Raw genomic sequence first — 24,283 nt, 5'->3', positions numbered from 1 at the left:
CCACCACTGCCTAATGCTTCTAGAGACAGCAAGAATCAATGGTTCCAAGGCTCATTTCAGTTTGGCAAATTTGGAATATGAACCCACAGGGAGAATCACTGCAGTTACCTTTACTCCACTGAATTCACTCAGTGCCTCCACACCCGGACCAGTATTCTTTTGAAAAGATATGCTTTGTTTTCTTTCCTTCCTGCAATTTCGTATCTTTAAAAAGTATACTGTATTCTTATGTTGTCGAAGATATGTTATGTTCCTCCTAGAGAGGTTGGAAATAGTTTCCACATAAAACAAGAAACAAGGGAAAGCACAGAGACTCTCATAAAGATTCTTATAAAAGATCTTAGAGTTAAATGCAAAATACCTCACTGTTTGTCAAAATACGTTGGTCTGTCTGATGTGGTCCTAGCATACTTTGGAACAAACAAATGTTCACAAGGTAGAAAGCAGAAGTCAAGAAAAATGTGGTGGTTCGTATGTTAGCAAAATTGGAGCTGTTGGTGGTGCATTATACCCACAAGGAAAATTGGGTAGGATTACCCAATAGTGGGAAGAGCAAGTAAACAGAAATAAAAGGTCTGCAAGTCTGATTATTCTGAGGCACCATTTTGCTGAAATATATCTAGAAAACACACAATCTAGTGTAACATACTCAAACCTTTAACATCCAATTATTTAATAAATTACATTATGCATAAAAATATATCCAATATATTTGGTAACATTGATTCAGACAGCTCTTAACATTCTTAACTGGCTTTTCAAATCAGCTCATCTGGTATGCACAATTCTCTGGACCCGAGAACAAGATCACTGCTTTGTCGGTCATGATCCAGCTTTGTACCACTGTTCTTCTGTCAGCAGGAACTATAAGCTAGCTGCAGGGCAGCATAAATCCTGCACTGAGCAGGGGGTTGGACTAGATGGCCTGTATGGCCCCTTCCAACTCTATGATTCTATAAAGACAGGGACAACTGCCTGCTAAGTATTGTCTAAGGAAAGACCCATTCCTTCTGGCTTAACATCTCAAAGGCCCCAATGCGAGAACTGAGCATGTGCATATACAGTTCGGCCAGTCAGTAACATGACAGATGCTTCTCAGTCTAAATCCCGTCTCATGGTGTGCACTAACCATGCCAAATGGGACGATGCTCAGGGCAATCCTTTGCAGAATTTCAGTGTTCCAATATTTTTAAGAGATTAATGCTTTACTCTGGATGTACTAGAGTTGACGAGGACTTTCTTCCAGTTGATGTGATGGCTGTGATCACCTTCTGATAGTCATCACAGGACTGCTCTGAGACTGTGGCAGTAAGTGGATTTCTGAAAGAGACATGGTTCTTCTGGGCGGCATTTGATATCTCACGTTTTTCCAGAACCGTGTATTGGCCAACTGAGATTTTTCTGCAGAGTCTTCCTTCCATCGGATGGACCCATGCTTCTGCTTAATGTACTGAATTGACTCCGGCATGCTCGTGTAGTCTGTTATCCTTTCCATCTCAATCAGTATCACTTTAATGCCACACTGAACAAGAGCATTGTACACCGCTATTTGCTGCTCGGATGTTTCTGCCAACATGCTGCAGCTTGATGGTTCTGGCTCCAAAATGACCATCAGTCTTCTGCTCTGCTTAATAGTATCTTCAGTTACACTGACCACAGCTGTAGATCAAGAAAAGCAATAGAAAAAATGGCTCCAGAGTCTTAAACAAAAAGGCTCCTCAATTAAAAGTTAACAGCTTTTGCTCAGTGAAGACTTCCTCTACTGTGGTCAAAGAAAACCTAATTCTACATTTATTGCTTAGTGTTACACTTTGGACACAGAAGGTCTCAGGTTCAATCCTCACCAACTCCAGTTAAAGATCTCAAGTAAAAGGGATCCAAATGATCTAAGCATGTCATAAGTTCCCAGCTAACACACTGAAAGCAATATCAACTTATACCTCGTTCCCATCCACTCGGTCACACAAAGTTCATTTTGGTATCCTGCAGAGAAAAACCTTTTTTCTTTTTGTGCAATCAGCAACCTACATGCAATTTTCCCTATGAACCAGGCTGTGAATGGAAGAGATATGCAAGTCTCTCCATAATTTATCAGCACTATCATCAGATAGGTGTGATCACAAGAAAAGGGTCTTCTTGGTCATAACAACGAAACTTAGATTGATCTGTCTCCTATTGATGACTTCCACCAGCCAGTTAAGACTTTTTTGATTTTGCTGGGCATTCCCTCACTATCTTTTATTAGCTCTCATCCTTATTTGTGTGTCATTTTATAGATGTATATATGAGTGTATTTTCAATGTTTATTATGGTTTAAATTGTTTTAATATTTACCTTCTTAGGGACCCAGAATTGGGTGGAAAGGCAGCAAAGAAATGGTTCAGATAAAAAAAAATATTTACAGCTGCTGCAATTGCAGAAATTTTTTCAGAAAACAGTGACTTCTAAATGGGACTTCTAAATTCTGTAGGTATAGTAAACATACCTTGCCCTGGTAGGTCATCCCTTCCAACTATAAAAAGCTTATATCCACACTGCCGCTCCAAAACCTCAGGTAACAGCGTTAGAACAAAGTTATCTAGGCTGCATGTGTGAGCCGCCGTATCAGCTGTTGGGTACAAGACAAAAGCATCGTAGGTCTTCCCATCTGAAGCTATAATGAACAAGAGACATTGAACATGCATTCTGATTCTAGTTATATATAGACAAACTCAGAGGCACAAGTCAGAAGTCGCACACTGATCAATCTACTCCACTAAAAACATCCTGGAGAATTTTATAGTAAACTCATACACTGCTTGTATGTTTTCGATACATCAGTGCAATCGAACAATGATGCAGAACTTGTTGAAGCTATACTGGGGGACCAAGATCACTATATAACTCAATCATTATATATCTCCTAAAAGTGTTTCTATTTCTAATCATGTTTTGAAACAACTGCACATCTCTATTTACCTCTAGAAATGGGATTCTTTCAATAATTTTTCCACTATGGTTCTAAATGCATAAGCATGAAGCCTGCAAATGTAGGGAAAGTCCTAAAATTCTGACAATACTTGAGCCCAATGTATGCTTCTAATCCAGTTATTTGAAAACCCTGAAATGTTTTTATTGCATACTGTATTCACATAATATAATCATTTCAAAGGTTTTACAAAACTTTAAAACTCTTTCCCCAAATCCAAACAGGTCTAATTAAATATGCTTTTTTGGATTTTTATTGACAGAAATTGGTAGAAATTTTATTACAGTTTGCACCAGACATATAGCAGAGGAAATTATACAATGCATCCCAGATAAAACATGTTAAAATACAAATATAAATGTAGATATTATTTAAAGTAATTTTAAAACTTGGTAATAAAATGTATAGTGGATTTTTAAAACTAGAGCAGAAATAGCTTTGAGCCTGAAACAGGATCCTCATATTTCATTTTTCATGGCGGGCCCTACCAGCTCCACGAACTCTACATACTAAGATTTTTATTGATTTCCAGAGCTAAAACCTTAACGTTCAAACTTACTATACTGGCATACCTTCTTTGCTGGTCAAAGGGCAGTGGGAACTCCGATACCAGAGAATAATATCGATCTTGAAGAAACTGTAGAATAATATAGTAGCTGTAGTTAGCAGAAACCCAACTAGAAACATTCCAATCAGTGGTCCCCGAAAATCTCGAACTACCTCAATTAAGAAAATGGTAGAGGAAAAAGATTTGTTAAAACATGGAACTATGAAACAAAAGCATCTTAAACACCACAGAATTTGGACATTATGTTCCAACTTGCCACAAGTAATTTTCAGACTGCTACCAATCATGCCTAAGAAAAATACTTTTTGTTAAAAAAAATACACTCATTACAGGAACATAAAGGATATGGGATAGGGAGATTAATTTTTAAATGGATCAACTGTCTAGACACAGGAAGTGACCAGACCAAGCCAGTTCTGTATCTGTATAATACAGGGATAATAACATGCTCAGAAAGCCAGATAAAATAAAGCACAGAGCTGGTTAGTCTTGGTTGTGTTTCCCACACTGTAGGACAACCATAGTGGACATCCACCAGGCCCATCACCTGCTGTGTCTACAAAGAAGTTTACTTGTAAAAGCTTTTCCTGTTTGTTGGAACACGAACTTTTAAAAATCTGTGTCAGCTTTTAGTAACTAATTTTTGTATTTCTCATGTAACTGTTTTAGCGTAATTTTATTCCTGATTTTGTGTTGAATTGATTAGTTAACATTTTAAAATTTAATTTAAAAATTGTGGTGGGTAAAATTGCCTTTAGGAGTCAACAAGTGGGGACTTGCAAGTAACTTGAGGGGAGGAGCATTCCCCTTAGTTTCCTCCCCTTTCCCCCTAACTTTTCTGCCTCTCTCTCAACCATCTCTTATTCTCTCTCCCATGCCTGTCACTCTTGTCACCCATGCCATAACTCTTTTAGCCTTCTACTCCATCACTTTCTGTGTCCCCCACCCCAAGGCTCCCCCCCTCAAAGCCAACCCCCTATAACCACCTATAGGCAGCATGTCCAGGTGAACCAGCAGAGTTCCCTCCTCCCGATAGGAATCACATTTGAATTAAATTTAGAGATTAAAAAAGTAAGTAATGCAATGAGTTGGAACCCAGGAATAATTCCTCACTTTTGGTACGAGGAGAGATATTCAAAAGAGGTGGTGGTGTAGTGGTTAAGAATGGCAGACTCTAATCTTGAGAACTGTGTTGAATTCCCCACTCCTCCACATGCAGCCAGCTTAGTGACCTTGAGCCACTCATAGCTCTCTTAGAGCAGTTTTCACAGATCAGTGCTCTTAGAGCTCTCTCAGCCCCACCTACCTCACAGGGTGTCTGTGGTGGGGAGAGGAAGCGAACGGTGTTTTGTAAGCCACTTTGGAACTCTTTCAGGAGAAGCGGAGAATACAAACAACAAGCTCTCCTCTTCTTCCCCCCAAAAGTATAGATTATTTCTGTGAATTTCTGTGTGTGTAAAATGCCATCAAGTTGCAGCTGACTTTTGGCTATGCCGGCACAGGGCTTTCAAGGCAAGTGAAAAGCAGGGATGATTTACCCGTGTCTTCTGCAGAGACTTCCTTGGATGTCTCCCTTCCAAGTAGTGACCCTGCTTAGCTTCTGAGATTAGGCTATATCCTGCTGCTTTCCTTCCCTAGAACCTCAGTACAAGCTCCATACTCAAGCTTTCTATACTTATGATTATATAGGACTAGTCCAACATCTGCCCCACTTTGGGCATTTTTACACAGTCCTCACCTCACTGCAGCTCTCCATATAAGAGAGGCTGATGGGAGTCTGAAAGACATGAATCTTAAAGAAATAAACTGATGCAGGAGGGGAAGAGAAAGAAACAACACTGAATTGTCCATGTCTTTTGTTATTTAATTCAACCGGAGACTTGTGGGATTCAGCACTTTCCGTCAATTTAATATTTTATAGCTTTTGACTTTCTGTAGCTCAGGCTGCAGAAGAATAATCAAGCGCAAATTTGTCAATGTTAAAATTAACACAGAATGAAAAGTGCCAGGTTGGTGTAAAGGTTACAGTCTTGGCCTGTGGCTTGGTAGATCCAGGCTTGAGTGCCCAATTAGCCAAAAGGCACACGGGGTGACCTGGGGCCACTCATTCTCTTTCAGGGAGGTTCTGGGGATAAAGCTGATTATGGGATAACCCCATACACCACCTTGAGTTCCTCGAAGAAAAAGCAGCATAAAATCATGACAAACAGATAATACATGAAAAACAGGTAAAGACACGCTTACCTTTGGACCTCAGTATAACATGTGCTGCCACTTGACCAAAAGAATTCAAAGCATGACACACAAAAGCATTCTCATATTCTTCATTTCTGACTTTTGAAATGTTCAGTCTCACTCTTGAAAAAGGCTTTCCTTCGAGGAAAATCGCTTTCCTATTTTTGGCAAAAAACACACACACACAAAGGAGTAATACAAATTATGAAGAGTCAGCATCCCACCCCCTTCCGCTCAAATGCAGTATTTGAACAGGAACACAGATGATAGCCAGTCTGTTTCCTGCATGCAAGCTGTCCTGAGTATATGAGGAATGGATCAGTTTCTTTGCAACTGGCTATAATCTTCAGAGCATATGCCTCTTCAATAGAGAGGGCTGTAGACTGCTTTACCCTGCTCATTTTACAAAGAGCCCCAAGACCGAGGCTACACTATGCCAAGGCTCAGCTTGTTGTTTTTCTCTTTAAGAAAGCCTGTAGCTTTAAAAAAAAATAGATGCCCTGAGTGTAGCACAACAGTGTGGCCAACATTGCAGGTCTGGTTTATGCAATGATTACAACTGTCCAAATGAAAAACAAACTGACCTTAACTGATACATTGTCTCAAAACAAAACTTCCCTGCTTACTTTGACTGGGATTCTGTAAAGTCTAAAGGCTATCATACAGATTTATTCTCATATTTAACAAGGATATTTGTTTAAATCATGATCCCAATCCAAAATTCAATTTTTATAACAGGTTGGTAGGTGGAAAGGAGAAGGAAATGTGTAGAGCTGAGAGGTTATGGGGGCTTTCAGGAAAGGGAAAGAAGATCTAGCTAAGGCAGGGGTAGTCAAACTGCGGCCCTCCAGATATCCATGGACTACAATTCCCACGAGCATTCGCTGGCAGGGGCTCATGGGAATTGTAGTCCATGGACATCTGGAGGGCCACAGTTTGACTACCTCTGAGCTAAGGAATGAAAAATAAGGTTCCCTCCCAAGTCCTTGCAGCTCCCCACACACGCACTTGTAAACTCTAAAACTAAGATGTAACATCAGAGTATTCTTTCCATTTCTTACAACTCAGAGGCATTTTCCTTTTATTGAAGAAGTGAAATTGTGGCCAGGCATTTAACTGAAGTCTGGTAAGACCCCTGGGAGTCTTATGGAAGGCCACCCAGTCTATGGACAACAGTTGATCACTGCTGCTCTCTAGAAGCTAAAGTGTTTCCTGCTCCTTAATTTGCTAAATTAACAGATATTACAAACTTTTTAAACCACCTCTGCAAATCAAACAACTGTATCCAGATCTTAAATGACAAGGCTACCACCGTATTAAAATTTAAGTATCTTATCCAGAGACATTTTCTACTGCACATATGGAAAAGCCTACTTACTCATAAATTTCAAAAACATTTTTGCTATGTTTGTAATAGTGATCAATATAGGAATTATTCACTGTCCAGAACACATGATCTTCTTCAGCACCTGATGCATTGCAGTCAATTATAATATTCGTACCTAAAATTCAAAAATCCACAAGAGCATCATTACATTAAAAACTGTTAATTTAGTAGTCCAAGTGCTCCCCTCTTTTAGCAGAAATTAAAAGCAGGTCAATTTGAAACAGAGCCCCACATTAATTTTTTCAAGCACCCAAACATATATTTCCACAAGAGTTTAAGAATAGATTTGAGGAGCGCCACAATAAAAACACATGGAAAATTTACAAATGTACGTCAGCATGTGATTTAGTACCAGTAAGTCAGCCTTAGAGTTTTTCAAAAAGCAATTTCTTCCCACAAAGCTGCCATCAAGCTAAGGATGATAGTCCACAGGTGGGACCTGGGGATTCTCTGGAATTATAGGTCCTCTCCAGGCTAAAGAGATCAGTTCCCATGAAGAAATGGAGGGTAGAGTCCACAGCATTATATTCCACTGAGGTCCTTCCCCACTCCAAATCCCACCCACTCCCAGTTCCACCCCCGAATTCTCTTGGTGTTTCCCAACCCAAAGCTGACCATCCTACTTCAATCAGATGGTCACAGGCTTTAATGATAACTGAAATGTCTGTAAATCCACTTTTAGTTTCCTTTGCTCCCTCCCTGTATAATTTTTACGGGGAGGGGGGGGGAGAGGTGCTGCAAAGAAGGAAATGTGTGGCCGGTATCCAATGTCACTTAGGGTCCACAAGCCACCTCAAAAGTTGGTGAAGAAACTACACTTACATTTTTCCAAGGAAAGAAACCACACCCTTGATTACTAGAGAAGGCAGAGGCTACCCACTACAGAATGTGAATTGTGGTTTCCTGACCTATCAAAACAATAAGTATAAGGAGTAGCAGGCAGGAAATGGCCTCTAAATTTAACTTGCTTTGAAGGCAGTCTTTCTCAACTACCACTGAGAAACCCCTGAAACATTCTTCAGTCTTTGAGAAATCCCAGAAGTGGCATGATTGTGTGGAATATATTTGGAAAGCATAGCTGTGTACATGCCCCTGATGGGGCGCCTTCCCCTTACCACCCTCTCCAAGCCCATCATTGTCCATTTTGGGAAGGGTGAGTGCGTTGACATGACTATATATGGTTACATCACCCAATAAAAGTTTAACAAATTGTAAACATATATAATTAATTAACTAACTCCCACCCTTTCAGGAAAACCTTTCAGGGCCATCAAGAATCCCTAGGGTTTCACAAAACCCAGGTTGAGAAAGCCTGCCCTACAAGGTTGCTTTAAGTCAGCTGTGACTTAGCATCTTCCAGCCCCAAGCAACATACAGACACACTGTACAGGAAAACTGCTTACCAAGTTCTACTTCAATCGAGTGGTTTCTTGGGAAAAGAATTTCTGGAGGCATCCGTGGTGGGCTTTCTAGGGGCAAACAAGCCAACAAGCCAAAAAGAGGCAACTAAATTATGTGAACAGTTCCACGGACAAGTATGATAATTAGTGTGCTTTAAAAAAAATTTAGACATATTTAAACTTAGGGAGGGAGGAACTCTTTCCCAAGGTATTTGACACACCCTGTGTGGGTCATGGCACTGGAACAAGCATAGCCAGGGACATCTTTCTGACTCATCAGCTGCTATAACATTGTACTGGTGAACTACTGGGTTGTATACACCAATACTCTATACAAGTTTCATTTTTAAGACACATCGAGTTCCCAGGGTGGGGAAAAAAGAAAGAAAATATTTAGTAATTTTTTTAAAAAAATAACTCCTCTTCCTACTTTATTGACATCCCCTTCAAATGACCTGCCCCCAAACCAGAGGGAGGGAATAATTAGTTATTTCAGTCCTTTTTTCTGATGGAAACACTGGGAAATTTTAGGGGGAAGACTGAAAACTGGAAATTCTGTGAAAAATTTCCTCTTTCAGAATGAGTGAAGTGCTTCTTAAGGCAAAGTTTTCTTACCCAAACACATAGCATGACCAATATCTGAGATGGAAAAGGGGGAAATTTGGGGGAGCACCAGAAAACAAATACTACTGTTTTTCTTTTGGAAATGTGTAGTACAAATATATATATTATGTAAGACAATCTATAGCATTAGATAACAATAAAACATATTGTTATCTACATATACAACATTGTAATATTTTTGTTTAAATGTAAATAATTTTGGCACAATTGTCATGTTAATACATTTAATGTTTTTTATTAAAGAATGTTCAATGATCAAGTTTAGCTCACTATTCAAATATGTTGGTAGTCCTTGTTATGACTCTAGTCACGTGCTTTTGTCCAAATACATTTTTTTAACTAGAAAACTTGCTTTTAACTTTCAATTTTTATTTCCTCCCCTATCAATTAATGACACAAGATACATGCTCTACAGAAAGCATAGGGTATAGCAGTTTAAAACCCTTTCTCAACTATTTGGTAAACTTGCAATTTTTCTTCTGAAAAACAAATACGTTATCGCCTTACATTCCATAAATGCCAAATAGTACAATTCTCAAAATGATGCATCTTCTATTGTTAAATCAGGAAAAGAATTTTAAGCTTGACAGGAAAGTATTCCAAAAAGCTTTCCCCATGGCTTAAAAATGTATATAAATCTGACATCTCTAAACTCATTTAAGAACTCTTCTGCCCAATGCCACACCAATTTGTTGTATTAGATGCAACCATATATAATGTTAGCTCTCTGCATTACCCAACAGCTCAGTCCAGAACTACCACAAATAAAAAAAGGGTTTACCTGTAATTTTCAGCCTAATGTCTCTTGAAATATTATATCGTTTTCCCATGTAATAGTATGATATTTGGCATGTATAGTTTCCGTGATCATCCACAGTTGTATTGGCAATAGTAAGGAAGTTATCTAACAGCTGAAATCTTCTGCCTTTAATTAATTTGCAATCCTAATTTCAACAAATAACAGAAAGATGCATGATATAGCATGTAATATAGTTAGCCCTCTAAATTGAAATCATGTAACATTAATAACTAACCAACATGGATTTCTGCTTGACAGACTTCAACCCAGCATGATAGGCTGTTTGCAAAATATTAGGTGCAGATATATTTACAGCAATGTGTACTCTGAGACTTTCATAGTACTCTTAGGATTATGAAGTTCAAGTTGCACATTTTCATTTCAGTTATAGGCATTTCACATATAATATGTGTCTTCTTTCAGATGTTTTAGATTTGTCATCATTTTATTTACATGTTTTGTAATAATTATGTATTATCAAGTATCCCACCCTACATGTTATCATAAAATGGACAAAACAGTCAATACATAACTGAATTGTTATCACTAAGAAATTCAACAGGGTCCCTAAACATAAGCATATATATGCTTGAATAAAACTGCACAATGTCTCCTTTACCTTGTACCAGAGAACATTTAAAATGGGTTTTTCGTCTGTGAAATAATTCAGATTAGGACACACAATTTTTGCATTTGTCTCTGTGAACACATACTGAAGAAGGGCAAACTTGGCATTGAAACATGAACCATCAGTGTTTCGAAAGACTGTTAATTTAAAATACATTTTGCTGCAGTGTGTTGAATTCCTACAGAAAAAAGAATAAGAAATTTGAAATAGGATGTTAATTCATCAACATTCTTAGAATGTACAACTCCCCCCCCCCCATGGGAAATGCTGAAAGACTCTCCTCTGTTTATATTAAAGGTAAAGGTATCCCCTGTGCAAGCACCGAGTCATGTCTGACCCTTGGGGTGACGCCCTCTAGCGTTTTCATGGCAGACTCAATACGGGGTGGTTTGCCAGTGCCTTCCCCAGTCATTACCGTTTACCCCCCAGCAAGCTGGGTACTCATTTGACCGACCTCGGAAGGATGGAAGGCTGAGTCAACCTTGAGCCGGCTGCTGGGATTGAACTCCCAGCCTCATGGGCAAAGTTTTCAGATGGCTGCCTTACCACTCTGCGCCACAAGAGGCTCTCTGTTTATATTATAGGCGTTCTAATTTGACGGGCAGAGCTCACTTTACTGCAGAACAGGGGTAGTCAACCTGTGGTCCTCCAGTTGTCCATGGACTACAATTCCCATGAGCCCCCTGCCAGCATTTGCCGGCATGGGCTCATGGGAATTGTAGTCCATGGACATCTGGAGGACCACAGGTTGACTACCCCTGTGCTTCGGGAAAGGAAGTGTGGCCTCAGCAGCCTTTAGAACTTAGGGTTCTAAACCTTTTTGGTTCTCACCTGTTTTCCAGGTTGGGTTTTTATTTCCCTTTGTTATTTGTAATAAATCCCTTTAGGATTTATTCTGGTCCCCACCTTAGTAATAATATCCCAGAGACAACCAAGTATATTTTTATTGTTCACAATGGTCAGCAACAATACAGCTTAATGCAGTCTTCATATAGTCATGTCCTATTTTTCAGAACAGTACAGCACGACTCTGGCTGCAGGTGTAGTCCATTCTATCTTTCATTCTCTTTTCTATCTTTAGAGACCCTTTATGGCTAGAAAAGAGACCTATGTACAATAATTTTAAATAGCATGCGTTTTGAGAACCTATCACTAAATCCAACTGCTGTACCAGAAGACTGGAAAACAGAAAAAATTACACTGATTTTTAAAAGGGGGTTCAGAGTGGAACCAGGAAATGACAGACCGGTCAGCCTCATGTCTGTCCCAGGCAAATTCACAGAAACTATAATCAAAGAATTATTAGGCACGCAGATTGATTAAAGCATGGAATTCATTGTCATACGGACCAGCATTAGGTAAACTTCAGCTGCCATTCCAAAATCCTTCTATCCGTATATATATGGGATCCTTATTTTGAATTCCAATTTTCATAGCCCCTGACGGATTATGCCCAAAATAAGACAAAGAAACAAATTCCTCCAAACTAACATCAAGAATATATATTCATATTCATCTGGAAAAAAAAACAATTATTTGCCTAATCTTTATCCAGTAGTTACATGACTTGGTCACTGCCCTGGAGTATCATGACTGTGTAAGTGGCACCCTCATGTGGACAAATCACAGGTTTCAAGCCGTTGAAAAGTCAGGCAGAAATTAATTTTATAGTTCATCAAAACATTTGCATACTAAGACATAAGATTAAAGAGCAGCAATGGTGCTCCAATCTAACTAAATATTTAGACCAGAAGAATGCAACTGCCACTGAAAGAGGAGGAGGGGGGGAATTTTTGTCAGTGCCCTTTTCCCACTAAAGACCTAGCACCAGTTTTGTCCGCAATATTGTTTGTGGTCCTTTCAACCTCAGAGAGATGCACGTGGAGGAGGAAGGGAGGGAACGAAGGAGGCAGGAAAGCCGTTCTATGGCCTGCTGGGGTCCACTGTGACAGTTTTGATCTAACCCACTCCTCTCAAACCACCAGCCTTAGAAATACATATATTGTTTGAGTATTTTAAACTATGCTTATGGTATATAATTTTTCTCATAGTCCAAAACTACTTGTAGTAACAGATTACTATTAGTATGAAATAGAGGGCCACAAACAAACAAGGCAATAAGAAACTTCACAAGATGCAAGAGAGTTTTATTTATTTTGCTATCAAGTCTCAGCTGATTTATGGAGACTCCATAAATTATCAGATGTTGTCTTCTTAGAGGACATGTCCTCTTTTTTTTGGTGTCCATCGTCTTTAGGGCTGTTTTTAAAAAACTGATTAAAATGTACATGCAATTTTTTTCCCCATAGTAACTAGGTGTATGGATTTAATTTACCTGAACTGGAGAAAAAGCCTGACAAAATGCATTATTTTTCAGTATTTTTAAAGCCAAATACATAATCTCTAATCTGTTTCAACTACTAGTATAGCTGACCCAAAAAAAGCTGATTTTTTCTGGCATTTATTTGAGTGTAATCAACTATATTGATCAGTTGTCCATTTCATTCGCCTCTCCAAACAAGGGGAAGTGAAACGGACAGCTGAAATGGCTGCCAGCCGTTATAACCAAACAGTTTGGTCAGTCTACCCATCAGCCGTTAGGTGGTCTTGTTTTGCAAGGGGAAACAAAACAGGTGGTTTATATGGCTGCCACCTACTAAGCTGCAAGGCTAAAACAGCTGTGAGACATTTAAGGGATGAATTGTAAAGGGAGCAAGCCCAAGATTGGCCCATGTGGCTGGGGCTGACTCTCATTGCATCTCAGTTTAAACAGAGCTGTATGGGAGGCCAGTTCCGGATTGGCCCAGGCCAAGGGCGCTACCAGCTCCATACCACCTGGACTGCAGCTAGTTCCTATTGCAGCTCAGTTCAAGCCAAGCTGTAAGGGGAGTCAGTCAAGGATTGGCCTGGTTTGTGGCAGCTGACAACACTGTGCTGCCTGAATTGAGTTGGCTCCAAACCAAGCTATAAGGGGAGCCAGTCACAGGGAGACTCCCAGGTACTTAAAGCAGCCCAGCCCTTTAGCTGTGTCAGAGTCAGTTCACTCCAAGTCCCACAACTTCCTGGATGGAATGAACTTGGGTCTCTTTAAAAGGTATGGACTCTTGGAGCTGAAAAAAATTAGCATTCCCAATTATTTCCAAATCCCAATTATCACATCAGTATTGGCTCCTTTATAAAGGCATTCTTTGTCACCTGTGTTATATTTAATGTTATTTTACTGCTAATTAATTCTAAAGAAGATGAGTTGGAATTGCAATTGTTTAAGAGAATTCAGAAATAGGAAGATCTAGAATGCCTGATCTTGCATACAATCAAACAAATTCAGCTATTATGGAAATAATTTAGGGGAGTAACACGCAAAATGACTGACACAAAGACTTGCTCCCAAGGTAATTCTATTTAAGTTTTTAAAATTTAATTTACCTTTAATATTTAAGCTCACTTTTAAAGCAATTTGGTCTATGCAAAAGCTCTTTACCTTATAGCACATTCATAAGACCCTGAATCTTCTAAAACTGCTGGAAGAAACCAAATGAAGCTTGCCCGCTGCTGAATTCGGGAATATGGGTCTTCCAACACAGGAGTGTGGTCATCAGCTTTGTACCAGGTCAAGTTATGCTCTTTGAGCTCCATATTGAGCATTTTCCCTGATAAGCATTTCATAGCCAAAGGCTGGCCTTCAAGTACAAAATGCTGTAACTTGCTGCTCATATTGCATACATTGCAATGATCTAAATAAAAACAAAGATTAGAGAGAGAATTACAGCTGGAAAAATACATTCACAAAATGAGAGCCAGGGTTGCATACTCTAATCTGTAGGTTGGCCTTGGGCTAGTCACAGAACTCTTGCAGCCTTGCCTACCTTCCTAGGTACATGTTATGGGGAGAGGAAGGGGACTGTGTGTTGCTTTGAGACACTTTAAGATAGAGAAAAGCATGGAACAAGAACCAGCTCTTACTACTTAAGCTTGTATGCTACCACTCCCAGTGAAAAAACCCTCCCACCGACACCATACAATCTCAAATTCCACTGCCCCCCCCTCAGAAACCAAGCTGTTAGGCTGTTGTCATATTATAGGCATCCAGATGTAACGATATTCCCAGAAACAATGCAATATGCCAGGCATCCAGACACGTTGGGGGGGGGGGGAGTACAGATGAATCAGTCCTGGCCTCAACTGAACGCCTGGTGGAAGAGCTCTGTCTTACAGGTCCTACGGAACTGAAGTAGTTCTGGCAGGGCTTTCAGCTCTTCCAGGAGCTTGTCCCACCAGGCAGGGGCCAGGGCCAGGCACTGGGTTGGGGAATCTCCAATCTGTTTGAATCCACAGAGCATAAAGCACTGAGGGAGGCATACAGGGTTAAACAATCTCTCATATACACTATGACCAGACTGCACAAGGCCTTGAAGGTCAATACCATGACCTTGAACTTGATCCGGTAATACAACTGGTAACCAATGCAGCTGCCACAGCACTGGCTGGATGTCGGCTCTCCATGATGTTCCAGTGAAAACCCATGCAGCTGCATTTTCACCAGCTGAAGCTTCTAGGTCAAGGACAAGGGAAGGCCAGCATTGAACAAATTAAAAGAAATCTTGAAATGACTGTGGCAAGGGTCTCCTGGGACAGACAGGGCACTAGTAGCTATACCTGGCAATGGTGGTAAAATACAAATTGGGCTAATCTAGTGACCTCATCCTCCACTGATAAGAAAGGCTCCAGAATCACCCCAAGACTTCTGGCACAGTGCAATGTCTACAGTTGCACTCTGTCTACGGTTGGGAAGTGCGCTTTCATATCTGTCCCATTCCTACCAAACCACAGGACCTCAATTTTGGAGGGGTTGAGTTTCAGCCAACTATACTTGAGCCAAACTGTCCCTGCTTCCAAACAACTGGCAAAACTTTCAGCAGGAGGAAGGGGGAGTCAGGACAGCTATCCATCAAGAGGAAGAACTACTTATCAGCATACGGATGACTCTTGCCCAAAGCACCAGACAAGCTGGGTCAGAAGTTGCATAAAGATGTTGAAGAGAATGGGGGGGGGGAGATGACTCCCTGTGGGACACCATAGGGCTGTCACAGATAGACCAGCCCTTGTTGACTCCACATGCTGCATCAGAGAACAGCTGCTGTTGCTGCTGTAGGTACAGAACTCAGCAACTATTCTAGAGTGCGAAAGCCCTGTGCCATGATGTGTTCCTGATGCAGGATGGGAGGAAGAGGTGATCTGTGGACTTCAGCAAATGGAAGGACCTCAGGTTCATTTAGCTCAAGTTTTAGATTGGCTGAGAGTGAGTTGCAAAACCTGGATACTTCAATGCTTATCAACATACCTGCTTTAATAGAAGACAGGAACACTGTTGTTAAACTGCAGGAGAATAATGTGGTCGCTTTCATGCTGCACTACAAACAGGAGGGAATGACATATCAATAATCTCCCTCGAAAATTCTGCATTGCAACTTTCTCAATGCATGTTTCAAACCTAAGTATGCATTTATTTTAAATATATCTATAAGGGAATCTGAAGGGGAAATGGTGAAATGTGAATGAGCCACAGCGTAACCATGTCAGAGAGAGTCAAGTAAAGAACTGAGGGAAACATTAGACACAGGGATGAACCAGCACCACATCTGTGCTTATGACTGAGATCTCCAAAAGCCTGCATTCCTTACCTCAAAGGGCAAACTAACTTAAATTAATCTTTAACAGACCCTGTTTTCTTAAAGTAGTTCAGGTCAGCAGTTCATGTCACATTCGTAGTGCATCATAGGTAAGGTAGTAATATTCTTGGACATATGTTTCAGAGTTACTGCTGTGTTGATTCAAATGAGTAGCCGTGTTGGTCTGAAGTAGCACAATATATATATATATATTCCCTGTCGTGTAAGAAGATCATAGTCTGACCAAGGGTGCTTGCACTCGAAAGCTCACGCCTTGATTAAATCTTTGCTGTGTTGAGTAGGCATGCTATGACACCCCGCATCCACTTCCCTCCCTCAGAGGCAAGATTTTCCCTTTGTTTTTCTTTCCCTTTCGTAACTGAGCTGCCCTAGTTGTTTGTTTTCTTCTTTCCTGAAGAATTTTGGCCGTTCCACCCTGCTACAATATAATATTTTGACTGTTTGGTCAGTCCAGGAACCTAAGGGAAGTAATGGGAGCCCCCTTTAATTTATATAACTTAAATGGCACTCAAGAAGTTTTTTATATTCCAAATGAACAAAATATTCTATATTCAACATAAAGGGGAAAGGTCAGGTGAAATTAGAGGTGAAGTTTCTGTGTTTATTCACTATAGACAACTCTGAGATAAAATCAGTACATGCACAGGCTTCAGTTCTTATGTTACAGGCTAATGAGAGTTTATTAAGCTATTCGCAGGTACTTAAGATCTTTGAGAGTCTTTTGTTCCAGAGTTTTCCGAACACTTCACAGCACTTTTGAGTAGTCTCTGATCCTTTTGGTTTCCAGATGGCTGATAAACCCTTTCCAGTACCCAACCCCCTTCTCTTGAAACACTTGTCCTGAATTTTAATAGTGTGCATATTTGCATGGTATTATTTAAGCAGAATAAAGGTCAGAGAATCTGGCAGAAGGGGGCTGAGAGCTCTGTGCTGCTTCAGCTGGGGCTGGCTCTTCTTGCAGCAAACCAAGTCAGTTCCAGGGTCAGGCTGGCTTCTTAAAATTAGAATTTTCTTCTCAGGTCTATTGGAACTGAGGGGAAAAAATTCAGGATTTCCTAAAAATCCCAGATCCAAATACCATACTGGTATTGGGATGCTACTGACTCTTAACATCTCTAAATGTAGTTTCTAACCTCACCAGACCAAGGATCTCTGCACTCTTCAGCGCTACCTCCCTCTTTGACAGAGTAGGGAAATTCTCCTCTCATTAGAAGATCTATCCCCTTCCTTTGGGCTGAATGGGAGTCTCCATCTAACTAATCACTCATCCTTGCCAACTTTCCTCAGTTGTCTGTGTTAAACTGTTCTCAGTCAGGCCTGAACTGTGAAACTGTCAGTACTTGACTCATAGATTCATAGAGTTAGAAGGAGCCATACAGGTCATCTAATCCAACCCCCTGCTCAATGCAGGATTAGCCCAAAGCATCCATGATCAGCATCTGTTCAGCCACTCTTTAAAGAACACCAGTGGCTCTTCTCAGCTGGGGCTGAAATCAAACAGAATCCTCCTCAGCATACAGTTCAGAAGCCTTTCTCTGATCCTAACTAATCAGATTGTTGGAGCAGTCTGTCACTCAAAGCTCTGTTGATGTGAAGAATTAACCCTTCAGTATCCTTTAGTTTGTACAGCACTTCTAATCTTATAAAAAGGGCAATCCATCACACATGCAGTGAGTGCTTATAACATTGCTGCCATGCTATCATGTAAAGCTTGCTATAAGTATCAAAGACAAACAATGTAATGGCGTTGAACATCTAGAACTTTCTTAGGAATAGATGCTTTCTTTGATGATGGTCAAATCAATAAAGAGAAGCATTTCTACTGTACTTGTTCATAGTGATCTGGACCTTTTCTTAGAACTCTAGTTAAAATTTGTAATTTCCTTATCAAATCAGTCATTAAAGCAGCATTATTTGCCCATCCTCAGCATATACTTTCAACTTTGACTATGAAAAAAGGTGAAGAAGACAACCTCAAGACCATATTTCTAAGCATAAAAGAAGTCTTATTTTACAGGCTGAAGAGTGTGGGGGGATGTTAATTAAGCTGCAAAACATCCACTACTGCCATGGAATCTAGGAAGTGTTCAGCTGCACAGAATGAAACAAATCAAAAAGCACATATTCAAGTTCCCCAAAAACAATTTGTACCTTCTTCAATTTCCAAAGGATCAAAGCACACTTAAACACAAACTGGTACAGATTAAAACAATTTCTGTACAACCACAACATCTTATGTGCTTATAGCCAAACTGGTGTGGAGAAATATACACACACAGGGTCCCCCCCCCACAGTCTCTTACCTGAAAGCTGCCACCACCAATGGCAAGAGGATGTCCAGGTGGGGAGGGAAGGGCTTGGCCTGTAGCTATCCTCATCTCCTGCTCTAGCGTAATAGCTGCTATGTCTATTATTGCCCCACTAAGCAATCTCCTACCACACCTGAAGGGACAACCTCTGGAGTTGTCCCAGCACCTGCCACCAGCAATAACACAGTCCTTTATAAGCATGCCCATAGCTGGCAATACACAGGTGATGCCTGGGGAGAGTGGTGTTTCAGGAGAAGAGGGAACTCAGTGGGGCACAAGGCCATAGAGTCCACCCTCCAAAGCTGCCATTTTCTCCAGGGGAATCAGCTGTTATTCTAGGAGAACTCCCAAGCCCCACCTGGAGGCTGGCAGTCCTAATTGGGACACACACTGTCCTTATATGCAATCCAAAAAACCCAAGATTCTGGATAATTAACGTGCTGCTGACATGCAAAGTACTGATGACCTTCATTTGCAGACAGAGAGCTGGTCGGGTGAGTGCTGACTCTTCCTAAAGAGTAGGTGACTAGAGACCTCACCCTTTCCATAAGGCTTCTTTTCAGCCTGCTTTCTTCATCTCCGTGGAAAGCTGTTTCTTCTAAACCTCTTTGTGCCCCTTCCAAAGATGTAAACTGTATTTTTGTTTCAAAGCTATCCTTCACTTTTATGAAATTCTGTTTCACGTACATTCACTTAATATCATCATTATGTCCGGTCTGGTTGCAATTATGGAAAATCCCCCCCACACACACACATCATGCTTATGCCGGGGATGGGGGCACACTGGTATAGAGTCAAGCGCAGAAGTAGGGGATGTGGAGAATTAGATTTGTCAGCACTTCGGCCAAAACAAGAGTGTGCATCAGCAGTGTCAGGAACCAAAAGCAGAGTGAGTAGTTCTTATAACTTAGTAGCAACCTTGCAGCCCTTTCTAACTGGCTCACATTTGTCACACAGGTATTAATTCATCTAATGAGCAAGACCAGCCTGGCTTCATGAGTTACACAGAGAACCAAGGGAGGACAAGTACCTGCAAGTCTATTAAGTACTAGGAACTAAATTAAAATATTGGGGGGGGGGTTCAACCTTAAATTAAACTACTACAAAATGTCAGTGGGGGGGGGGCACACCTTCCCACTGACACCCATTTGTGCGGGCCCAGAAATGCCAGCGGACTCGCCCTGGAGTCTTGCTCTCCTCTCCAAATTCCAGGCCTCCATGCTGGGTCATGAGCTCACCTGCCAGTCCACCTTTCAGGCGTGCTTCCCCATCTTCCCCTCTCTCCTGTGTGCTTACCAATTTAAGGCCATGCAGGGGGGAGGGCAACTGCATTCCAGCCTGCCTCTACCCTTGCTGCGGCCCCAGTTGCTCCACTCTCCACACCCACACCTTGCTTTTTGGCCAGCCACCATACTTACGTCAGGCCCCCTGGCGCCATGCTGTGGCCCACTTGGTGGTCTATCTCTCAGCCAGGTGCTCCCCCTGCCCCCCCAAAGTCCTTCATCTGCCACTAGCTGGCCGCCCACACTACAAGTTCCTTACTTCAAATCATCACCCCCAGTGGGTTGCAAACAAAAGGGAATGCACAGACCCTTTTCTCTACCAAGACATACATAAAAAGTAAATGACAACAGTGCACTGAAGACGGAAAGCACATAGCTTGGAAAGAGCCAGAGAAGGGGCAACTAGGCACTAGTATGTAGAAAACTCTCCTTGCAAATGCCATTTTCCCCTCTGAGTGAGTGAGTGAGTATATTAGTCAAATGGCCCAAGGGAAGTGTCATTATCACCACTGATATCTTTAGACAAATGGGAAGTTAATGCAATCACGTTCCATTTATCACTTCCAGTTGCACCAGGCATGCCAATAGTCACACAGAGATAATTGGATCTCTCCCCAGCACCAATACTCTGCAGATTTTAGTACTTATTGATGGATTTATATACAGCCCCTCTCACACATGCCATAAAAGCTGAATAAAACCAGTCTATTTCACAATATAAGAACATATTTCAAGACTGAAACACAGAAGCAGTTTATCCTAGCAGCACATGTAGAACTTGCTGCAGGCCCTGTGGTTCCAGAGGCAGCCCATGGTGCTGCACAGGTCTTTTTAATCCAAGGACACCTTTAAGACCACAAAGATTTGTTCAAGGCCTTCTAGGACTACTTTCAGACCAACACGGCTACCCACTTGAATCAGATCTTTTTAGGCTGTTTTCTTTTTCATGCTAAGGAAGTTTAAGTTCAGGAGAACACTAGCAAACGTTTTCAGCAAAGTGAATCTGATGGTAGCTTCCAAAGTTCCCACTATCCCTGGGAAGGGAGCCCTGCAACTACTTGTGCAGCACAAGTAACAGTGCCAGTCGTGCTCCCTTGAGGCCCCCCAAATCCTTAAACCGGCTCTGGTGCTTTGCCTCCCCTCCCCTCCTTTAAACCGGGCCTGCTGGACGTGGCATTTACACTCAGTTACACTCAGTTCTGAAGGGGCTGCCCACGCACCAGATGGGACAGGAGGCTGCCTCCGGCCACGGGTCCTTGGCGCACACGCTGCGGAGTCGCTAACGAAACGGCTGCCCTCATGTCCAGCCACTCGGAGGCCTGGCGCCTGATCTGCACGCCAGGGCGGCCGACAAAGAGGGCCCGAGCGGGGCCGAGGCTCAACCCAAGCGCGCCAGCGACTCGGCCGCTCTCTGTTTAAAGCAGACGCCGAGCCCGTGCAGCGGGGCCTGGGAAAGCTCGCTTACCTGCTGGCAAAGCCTGTGCGGAGGCTTCTCACGCCCAACCCCAAGAAGGTGTTAAAGTTGCGGAGAAGGCGGCACTTCCACCGGTGCAACTTTGTCCATCTGGATGCAGCAGCAGCACCTCACGGGATGCGCGGAAGCTCCCGTCTCTTCAGCCTCTCCGCACACCGAGTCCTGACCAGCCCTACCCTCCGCCGCAGACAAATAAACTGCTGTTGCGTAACTGCTGGGCCGGGGGGACGCGGCTGCCTTTCCCAGCGTGAAAAGAAAAAGAGCAGCAGGGCCGGCGAGGAAGCCTTCCCGTCAGTCCCCTCTGCCTACCTGGGGCTCAAGAAGCAGCGCGCAACTCTGGAGGGGAGGAAGCGCCAGGTGGGCTCTTGGCGGCTGACGCGGCGCCGGCTACTCGCGGAGCCATTCACGTGGGAGGCGGGAGTTTATCCAGCGCTCCTTCGCGGCCGAAAGGGCTTCCAGCTGGCGCCGCCCACGGTTTCCCCCGGGCCCTTACACGCGTCTCTGGGGCGTGTGCGTGCAAGCGCGCGCCAGAAGAGAGCTGACACGGAGGTTCGCGCGCCTTAGAGCCGTGGCCATTAGGCTCCCAGGCCGCCTGAGCGGTTCGCCTCTCAACACCACTTATAAGGAGGAGCTTCAGGGGGAGCAAAGCTCTTTAAAAGGCATATTTCAGGCGCTTGCCTTGGCGTTTTGTTTATTTAATTCATTCTAATGCCGTTTTCTGAAGACGAGAATATTCTCGCTACAACAGCGCCGTGGTGGCTCAAGTAGAAGACCCTCTGCTTGGCATTCAGAAGGTCACCGGTTCAATCCGTGGCAGCAGGTGATGTGAAAGCCACCAGCCGTCCGAGTATATAATACTGACTTCTGGAGCAATGGGCCGATTCAGTATGTGTTGTTTAGTAAGATAAAGTGTGCCATCAAGTCACAACAGACTCCTGGAGATATCCCATGAAGGTCTATCTGAAGGCAAGGGATAAGTCCAGGTGGTTTGTCATTGCCTCTCTCTGCAGCCCCAGTTGTCCTTGGTAGTCTCCCATCCAAGTTCAGACTTGCTTAGCTTCCAAGCTCTGCAAGATTAGACTAGTCTAGCTTGGTAAAGCTACTATTAAGACTACGATGTGCATTTTTTAAAAAATCCAGTTAAATTAGAGTAGCAGACTGATTTCGCTTTTTAAAAGATAACTGGAATGCAGACTATTTTCCTATGTGTAGGGGGAAATGCTTCCTTCAGTTTATTTTGCAGATGTTTTGTAGTAGCTAAATGCCCAGAAAACAGCAATATGGGAAGAAAAAGAGTTTGTTTTTATACCTCGCTTTGCACTGCCCAAAGAAGTCTCAAGGCAGTTTACAATCGCCTTTCCTCTCCCCACAACAGACACCCTGTGAAGTAGGTGAGGCTGAGAGAGCCCTGATATTACAGCTCAGGTCAAAACAGCACTCTCAGGGCTGTGATGAGCCAAAGGTCACCCACCTGGCTGCATGTGGAGGCGTGGGAAATCAAACCCGGCTCACCAGATTAGAAACTGCTGCTACAATGGGATTGAATTAATATCCAGCAGTCATTAATTCACTTTAGTAATTAAAATTTATGGACTCTGAATATTCTGAACCAGAAGCAGATACAAGTTCTACAAGTTTCCTGAGGCTTAAACAAGCCTGTATAATTTTGAAAAACTCTGGATCGAGTAACATGTTTGCACAAGCTAGGAGCCTGAAGCTACTAAGCTAGAAAATAATTCCAGATCAACTGGATATCGTCAGTCAGTCAGTAACCTTTTATTGGCATAAAATATGTATAAGACATATAAAAATAGGGTTTAAAATTTCAACAAAATAATAAAATAGGCCATGGGGTTACATAACCAAACATCTTAAAATGATTAAATAAACTATAAAAGATAAAATACAAGGTAGGCAGCATATTATAAAAGCATCTTAGTTAAAACTCTGGCAACTAAAATGGGTACCTCTGGGTCTTTGTCATAGAGCAGAAATTGCAAGGTCATAGATTTACTTACAGAAGGCTTGTTTCCCAGCAAAGCAACAAAGCTGTCATCCCAACACTGATCAACTGGATATAAAACGAACACTAACTTCTGATTTTGAAGTCTAGATTTTTTAAAACTATTAAGCTTTTAACTATTGTACTTCTTCCAATTTGCACATGTAAAAGCAGCAAAAAAGCCCTTTGAAACAGTCTTACAATTTTAATAAACTGTATGCATGGGTGATACAGAATTGGTCACAGCTTTGGTAACTTCAGCATGACTGTGTATCTCGCATACACACTAAAATGACATTGTAAAATAGAATTTGTTTGAAACTGGATCCTATTATGATATTGTTTTAATGGGATTGTTTTATGTGACCCGCCTTGAGCCTCCGGGGGGAGGCGGGATATAAATAAAATGATAATAATAAAAATGTCTAGAGCATTGGGATGCAAGCTTCTAATATGCTGTAAGCTCTTATGTATCATTGTTCTTTGATTTAAATATGGTAATGAAGACATAGATGAACACACACTGTATACCCTTTGTTAAATCTGTGGGTTCAGAGGTGAACACAGGCACCGGTAGTGATTTGAGCTCTTTATACAAGCAGTACTCAGAACTTAACCAACCCCCCCCCCAGAAAACCCCAACATAAATACACAAAGCAAACAGTGGATCTTCCCTGCCAGTGTGCACTATTCGTCAGTTTCAATTTAAACTGACTGGATCCAGCAGATGCGGATCTAGCCATGTATTGATCAATTACACTGTGAGCTAAGATCCTGTTTCAGACCTCAGTCCTCGGAAGATCCGTTCTTAGGAACGGGCTTTGCGGCCAGTTGTGTATATATTTCCTTATTCAGAAACAGTTCTTGTTAAAGAAGAGGTTTCCTAACCCTGGCATATTAAACAAATAATGTATTA

The 24,283-nt window shown here is 41.9% G+C and overlaps 1 protein-coding gene across 4 annotated transcripts; it reads right to left on the bottom strand.

The window, feature by feature from the left end:
- Nucleotides 1–636: 636 nt before the first annotated feature.
- On the bottom strand, nucleotides 637–21,893 carry LOC143840256 (interleukin-1 receptor-like 2). Of its 4 annotated transcripts, none has more exons than XM_077343562.1 (11): nucleotides 21,357–21,893; nucleotides 15,951–16,020; nucleotides 14,091–14,343; nucleotides 10,601–10,787; nucleotides 9,964–10,126; nucleotides 8,562–8,627; nucleotides 7,150–7,273; nucleotides 5,781–5,929; nucleotides 3,541–3,684; nucleotides 2,486–2,608; nucleotides 637–1,659 (listed from the first exon to the last, which is right to left on the bottom strand). In XM_077343562.1, the coding sequence occupies exons 2-11, from the start codon at nucleotides 16,012–16,014 to the stop codon at nucleotides 1,265–1,267; spliced, it is 1,668 nt and encodes a 555-aa protein (XP_077199677.1). In that variant the 5' UTR covers nucleotides 16,015–16,020; nucleotides 21,357–21,893; the 3' UTR covers nucleotides 637–1,264. The 4 variants fall into 4 exon arrangements, with proteins under 4 accessions (XP_077199677.1, XP_077199674.1, XP_077199676.1 ...); XM_077343559.1 differs by having other exon boundaries at nucleotides 2,486–2,653; nucleotides 21,357–21,892; XM_077343561.1 differs by having other exon boundaries at nucleotides 2,486–2,653; nucleotides 15,951–16,015; nucleotides 21,357–21,892.
- Between the last annotated feature and the right edge of the window lie 2,390 nt (nucleotides 21,894–24,283).

This window comes from Paroedura picta, chromosome 6, assembly GCF_049243985.1.
Source record: "Paroedura picta isolate Pp20150507F chromosome 6, Ppicta_v3.0, whole genome shotgun sequence".
NCBI lineage: Eukaryota > Metazoa > Chordata > Lepidosauria > Squamata > Gekkonidae > Paroedura > Paroedura picta.
Note: the sequence above shows the minus strand (reverse complement) of the source record. Positions and strands in the feature narration are given on the sequence as shown.